At 34.4% G+C, this 7,500-nt stretch overlaps 1 protein-coding gene across 1 annotated transcript in view; it reads left to right on the forward strand.

Moving 5' to 3' along the window:
• LOC137650158 (uncharacterized) overlaps positions 1 to 7,500 on the forward strand; it is a 19,114-nt gene that overhangs the window by 6,125 nt on the left and 5,489 nt on the right. Inside the window, exons 3-7 of the mRNA XM_068383316.1 lie at positions 1,514 to 1,750; positions 4,200 to 4,361; positions 5,009 to 5,124; positions 6,191 to 6,285; positions 6,811 to 7,006. Coding sequence (XP_068239417.1) covers positions 1,514 to 1,750; positions 4,200 to 4,361; positions 5,009 to 5,124; positions 6,191 to 6,285; positions 6,811 to 7,006 — 806 coding nt within the window. The remainder of the gene's footprint in view (positions 1 to 1,513; positions 1,751 to 4,199; positions 4,362 to 5,008; positions 5,125 to 6,190; positions 6,286 to 6,810; positions 7,007 to 7,500) is intronic.

Below are 7,500 nucleotides of genomic sequence, written 5' to 3' on the forward strand. Positions count from 1 at the left end.
TTCAAGGTAATTCTAAGGTAACTTCGGTTTCAGTAACTTAAAAACCACTTTAAACTTTAAAATTCCCTTAGTTTGAGGTAATTTTCGTGGTTTCAAGGTAATTCTATGGTAACTTCGGTTTCAGTAACTTAAAACCACTTTAAACTTTAAAAGTAATTCCCTTAGTTTGAGGTAATTTTCATGGTTTCAAGGTAATTCTACGGTAATTTCGATTTTACTAGCTTAAAATTTAAGGAAATTGGAAAAAGTTTTAAGGTAATCTAAGGTAAAAAGCAGCATCATTTAAGGTTCATGGCCACTTGGAACATGCTCCAGTTTAAACATTCCGTACAGACACTATGCATTGCTATATTTTCTTCGCTCTCGTTCCAATAACTTGCTGATGAGTTAACACTTTCCTCCACACTTTAAACGAGGCAATTTGTCATCTAGATTAATTTCACTATCATCAATATCAGAATTTGAACCGGAAGAATACGTAAACTTGACAGGAAATCATATATTTTCTGTTCGAAAATCACACCCTGTAATACAATACAAATTTACCAACTTGACACTTGCATCATGCGCTGTTTTACGATAGAAAAACACATTATTTAAGCTACTGCCGCTTGATGTCGGGGTTTGGGGATCATCAGCACATTCACATTCACTATTCAGCATCGTTTCAAGGGTTAACAATTCGTAAAATAACCAATAAACACTAAAAAACACAGGAAGTCATATTTTCTGTTCGAAAATCACACCCTGTAATACAATACAAATTTACCAACTTGACACTTGCGCTGTTTTACGATAGAAAAACACCTTATTTAAGCTGCTGCCGCTTGATGTCGGGGTTTGGGGATCATCAGAACATTCACATTCACTATTCGACATCGTTTCAAGGGTTAATAATTCGTAAAATAGCTAATAAACACTAAAAAATACAGGAAATTCGGGAGAAATTCGAAATTGACACATCAGACCCAAATGTAAACAAAAGACTAGTCACGTGACTCGAATCAGAGTCATGGCTGTCATTCGAATCATCCACAAACATTAAAATTGTCTGTAAAATATTCTTTTCTGAATGTTTATCGGTTAGATTTTTCTTTTACTTTTTTTTAAATATAATTAAATTATTAATCTTAAAACATAATTTGATTATTATGAAACACTAAATAAAAAAAAATAATGTGACTCGAGTCTGAGTCATGGCTGTCATTCGAGTCATCCACAAACATTAAAATTTTCGGCAAAATATTCTTTTCAAAATGTTTATCGGTAGAGTTTTTCTTCTTTTATGTTAGAATATAATTAAATTATTACTATTAAAACATAATTTGATTATTAAGAAACACTAAATAAAAAATTAATCTTTTTCAGCCACTGATATTTTGGCAAAATTTTCTTTTCAAAATGTTTATCTGTAGAGTTTTTCTTCTTTTATGTTAGAATTTAATTAAATTATTAATATTTAAACATAATTTTACTATTATGAAACACTAAATAAAAAATAAATTTTTTTCAGCCACTGAAATTTTGATCCTCAACGCCACCGAAGGATACCTGACGGCGCCCGCCGACGAGACAGGCATGTTCTCTTACAAACCGAATGCTGAAGTCCTTTGGATCCTTCAGCCAGACATTCCCGTGTCAGAGTTCAACTTCACCATCGAGTATCTTGACCTCGGTCTACCTGAGAACAACATCCATGGTAGCAACAAGATGAATTTCACCGAAGGGGACTTCCTAGTTATTGGTCCAGGTGTGTTTAATTCATCCGTGTGTGTTTTTCTTCATCCAAATTAATGTTTTAAGAATAGGTTATGTGTTTTTATTATTCCAAATTAATGTTTGAAGAATAGGTTCTGTTTTTCTTATTCTAAATTAATGTTTAAAGAGTAGGTTATGAGTTTTTCTTATCTCAAATTAATGTTTGAAGAATAGGTTCTTTTTTCTTATTCCATATTAATATTTGAAAAGTAGGTTCTGTTTTTCTTATTCCAAATTAATATTTGAAGAATAGGTTGTGTGTTTTTCCTATTCCAAATTAATGTTTGAAGAATAAGTTATATGTTTTTCTTATTCCAAATTAATGTTTGAAGAATAGGTCATGTGTTTTTCTTATTCCAAATTAATATTTGAAGATTAGGTTATGTGTTTTTTATTTCAAATTAATGTTTGAAGAATAGGTTCTGCATTTTTCTTATTCTAAATTAATGTTTATAGAATAGGTTGTGTGTTTTTCTTATTCCAAATTAATGTTTGAAGAATAGGTCATGTGTTTTTCTTATTCCAAATTAATATTTGAAGAGTAGGTTATGTGTTTTTCTTATTCCAAATTAATGTTTGAAGAATAGGTTATGTGTTTTTCTTATTCCAAATTAATGTTTGAAGAATAGGTTGGGTTTTTCTTATTCCAAATTAATATTTGAAAAGTAGGTTCTGTTTTTTCTTATTCCAAATTAATGTTTGAAGAATAGGTTGTGTTTTTCTTATTCCAAATATTAGTATTTGAAGAAGAGGTTATGTGTTTTTCTTATTCCAAATTAATGTTTATAGAATAGGTTATGAGTTTTTCTTATTCCAAATTAATGTTCGAAGAATAACTCATGTGTTTTTCTTATTCCAAATTAATGTTTGAAGCGTAGGTGGTGTGTTTTTTTATTCTAAATTAATGTTTGAAGAATAGGTTATGTGTTTTTATTATTCCAAATTAATATTTGAAGAATAGGTTATGAGTTTTTCTTATTCCAAATTAATATTTGAAGAATAGGTTGTGTGTTTTTCTTATTCCAAATTAATGTTTGAAGAATAGGTTATGTGTTTTTCTTATTCCAAATTGATATTTGAAGAATAGGTTCTGTTTTTCTTATGCCAAATTAATGTTTGAAGAATAGGTTCTGTTTTTTCTCATTCTAAATTAATGTTTGAAGAGTAGGTTATGTGTTTTTCTTATTCCAAATTAATGTTTGAAGAATAGGTTCTGTTTTTCTTATTCCAAATTATTGTTTGAAGAATAGGTTATGTGTTTTTCTTATTGCAAATTAATGATTGAAGAATAGGTTATGTGTTTTTCTTATTCCAAATTAATGTTTGAAGAATAGGCTATGAGTTTTTTTTTATTCCAAATTAATGTTTGAAGAATAGGTTAGGTGTTTTTCTTATTCCAAATTAATGTTTGATGAGTTGGGAACACCAGGATAGCTAATGGGTCTAGAATTTTCAATCTCCCCACTTCTAGATAAAAAATACTTTTATTGTACTCTATCTATATTTTTTTATAGAGCCATGGTGAGGCTAAAGATCAAAGGATGCCTTTTTTAAGGAAATGGCATCGTGAAAGTAATGGTAGGCCTAGCCTCGTCACCAATATTGAAACTATTACTTTAAGTTATTTTTTCTTAGTCCTAACTTCAAGTACCAAAACTAATCCATAATAGTAGTTTATTGAACCTTCATTACCTTCAAGTGCTCAATGTAACTTACTAGGAAATTACATGCTAAAGTAGATTAGTGTTATCGAGCACACACACACATACACACACACACACACACACACACACAAATCTGCTATGCTTCACGACATTCGCGGCTTACTTTACAACAAGTTAACCCCATAAAATCTCTATCATAAGTTCTTCTGCCATTCATGTCATCCTGAGATTGCTAGACGGTGCAGCACACACACACACACACACACACCTACTATGCTTCTCTCTCTCTCTCTCTCTCTCTCTCTCTCTCTCTCTCTCTCTCTCTCTCTCTCTCTCTCTCTCTCTCTCTCTCTCTCTCTCTCTCTCTCTCTCTCTCTCTCTCTCGTAACCTTGTATAACTACCGTTGATCTAGCAGCGAGAGAGAGGTCTCCAAGGGAACCATGCCACCACTGGAAGGCAGAGGGTTCTCTCTCTCTCTCTCTCTCTTCTCTCTCTCTCTCTCTCCTCCTCTCTCTCTCTCTCTCTCTCTCTCTCTCTCTCTCTCTCCTATATTTTATATATTCATAAGTTATTCTGCCATTCCTGTCATCCTGAAATTGCTGGACGGTGCAGCACACACACACACACACTCGCAGACACCTGCTTCACGACTCCGCTTACAGCAAGCTAACCCCATCCTTCTCTATCTCCACAAGTTCTTTTACCATTCATGCCAGGATAATATTACTGGACGCTGCTTTAAAGCACGCCTCTGTGACTTTACTCACTCATTTCAGGCGAGGACCTTCTCCAGGGAAACGACAACATGTTCTACGGCATCCGGGAACCCGAGGATCTGAAGAAAGTGGTCACGCTGGGAGGGACAAGCCACGTTTATTTCACTTCCACGGTTACGAAGTTCAACGCTTCTGGGTTCAACATCTCTTACACAACCTCAGGTACGAGAAGGCGTTGGAATTATCTTTATTCAGATGCTTTGAACTGCATTCCTGAAAACCGATCATTTGGTTATGGTGTTGAATAGGATATTAAAAAACGCCACATACATAAATGATTTTGTCTTTGGTTATTATTATTATTATTATTATTATTATTATTATTATTATTATTATTATTATTATTATTATTATTTTCTCCGTTGGGGCCCTTCTTGCTTTTCCAACTAGGGTTGTAGCTTGGCTACTAATAACAATAATAATGCCTAAGGACATGTCTGTGGCCTTTGTCCTGCAGTGGTTGTAGATTAGCTAATAATAATAATAATAATAATAATAATAATAATAATAATAATAATAATAATAACTAAGGACATGCCTGAGGCCTTTGTCCTGCAGTGGTTGTAGGTTAGCTAATAATAATAATAATAATAATAATAACCCGCTATGCAGGGTCGCTATTTCTTGAAAGCCGTTTCCAATTTCTTCTGTCTAATATCCTCCACTGTGAGATCTTTCTCCTCCATATTCTAAAGAAATTGCATCTAGTAAATAAAAAATAAAAAAAAAACATTCATAAATTATCTTTTGAAGGAGACAATTGAGAATAATTAGTCGATAATTCAATGCCATTTTTCATTTGTTTCTAGTTTTCGAGCCCACGACAACCCCATTCCCTGTGACCACAGTGAATCCTCCATCTCCTGAAGACGAACAAACAACCTACTTGGCGTCTATTGAGGGCGCGTCCACTGATAAAACTATTGTAAGTATAAATAAATTTCTACCTCATACTTGGGATCGAACGCTGGCCCCTTCAAATGAAAGGCCAGGTCGAAACCAACCATGCCACGCGAGGCCATAAAAAAAGTCGGAACCTAACTGCTACCAAGCAGTTCAGTATTTACCTGGCGAGACATCAGTCTCTTACCAGCGAGTTTTCCCCGACTTCCCGGCCCACCACGTGACATAATTGGTAGTAATTCATTCAAATTACCCCTAATGAGTCAATATGGATAAATATCAACACAGCATCGTGTTCAAATAGAAATAAATTTCTACCTCATACTTGGGATCGAACGCTGGCCCCTTCTAATGAAAGTTCACAAGTAAGTTACACTAACGACATTCCAGACGAGAGAGTAATCGAACAAAACTGTTACCACATCAAAATGGTTTGATGTGGGCTTCAAATTTCTCTTCTTCCTTTTTTTAAGTTTTTATAGCTTATATATGGAAGATCCAATCTAATGCTGTTACTATTAAAATATTTTATTTTCATTGTTAATTGCTTCTCTTGAAGTTTGTTTACTTTCTTGTTTCACTCCCTCACTGGGCTATTTTTTCCTGATGGAACCATTGAGCTTATGGCATCTTGCTTTTCCAAGTAGTAGTTGTAGCTTACCTTGTAATAATAATAATAATAATAATGATAATAATAATAATAATAATAATAATAATAATAATAATAGTAATAATAATAATGATAATAATAATAATAATGATAATAATAATGATAATAATAATAATAATAATAATAATAATAATAATAATAATAATAATAATGGAGGAAACTGAACAGATAAGAACTCACAATAAAAGAGTATAAAAATCAATAAGGGACCTCCCAGATGACAGGGCAATTTGTTCGTCGAACAAAACTGTTACCAGTAACCATGAAAAGAGGGAATGTCAGTCAACATTTACTCTGCGAACAAGTAAACAGGATGCATGGACAGTTGGATATGGTATCACTTTTTGTTGCCGTATCAGGTTTCATAATATTATTACTATTATTATTATTATTATTAATACTTACTTATTCTCCACAGTTAAACCAAACTATAGACAGCTTCAAGGTGGCAATGGTCAACATGAGCTCGGAATACGTCAGGATGAAAAGCTGGGTCACCAAAGGTCCAATAACGTGAGTCTCTCCCAACGAGGATGCCACTGTATATAATACAGTATTATGTCTTACCATGCGCCTCTTACCCTTGCTTATAAATACAAGAGAATTACTAAAATATCTTCAAGATGTAGAGTATAGATGCAAAAATTAAAAAAAATCTAACTATAATCACTGCAGATATTCCGGGCAAAATAAGCCCCTCCCATTTGATGACGTCATAGCCAATCATATTGTCTCCCACAGCAATCACAAGACATCCCCTTAAATTATAAGTTAGTATAGTTTGAAATTTGTAAAGGGATCATTCAATCATTCGTTTAAGAACGCCAGGCCTTATGCACGACACGGCGGGCTCTTGCGTTCACATCCTGGTATTGTAACCGCTACTAACGTGGAACAACGTGATTGTCCATGACGTCATCAAGGGGTGGGACTTATTTCAACGTGGAACAACGTGATTGGCCATGACTTCATCAAAGGGTGGGACTTATTTCGCCCGGAATCTTTGCGACGATGATACATCCGACGATTCTTCCGCAGAACGGACTCGGTGATAATATACGAAGTTCTGACTTGCGATACCTCCCTTTGCAACCCTGAATGCTTGGCCTTCAATTTCTCCATTGCAGCTCTCGACTACAACGACGCCTGGATCTTCACGGCGCCCGTCATAGAAGATATGCTTTTCACACCTGAACTACAGTCTTCCCTAGACCACATTGGGAAAGACTGCTCTGTATGCACTTTTATTGTTTGCTTAGTTTTTGACATAAATGAATTATTGTTAGTCTCGTAACAAGGAGGATAAATGTAGCACAGACATAGAGAGAGAGAGAGAGAGAGAGAGAGAGAGAGAGAGAGAGAGAGAGAGAGAGAGAGAGAGAGAGAGAGAGAGAGAGATAGAGAGTTATAATGTCACAAAGACTTTTTAGCCCATCCGCGGAGACTCCTTTTGCTCTTTGGGAGAGAGATTTTTACTTGCATTGCAATTTTTAAAGAGAGAGAGAGAGAGAGAGAGAGAGAGAGAGAGAGAGAGAGAGAGAGAGAGAGAGAGAGAGAGAGAGAGAGAGAGAGTTACAAGGAATTACGCGGATTTTTGATATCTCAAATATTTTTCAATCCACACGCAGAGCTTCATTTGCTCTTGGTAGAGTGAATTAGTCAAACGTTTAGAGAGTTTTTTATGATCTTCGTGTACCGTGTTACTGTAAGAGAGAGAGAGAGAGAGAG

The sequence above is a fragment of the Palaemon carinicauda genome, chromosome 11 (genome assembly GCF_036898095.1).
Source record: "Palaemon carinicauda isolate YSFRI2023 chromosome 11, ASM3689809v2, whole genome shotgun sequence".
In the NCBI taxonomy this organism is placed as follows: Eukaryota; Metazoa; Arthropoda; class Malacostraca; order Decapoda; family Palaemonidae; genus Palaemon; species Palaemon carinicauda.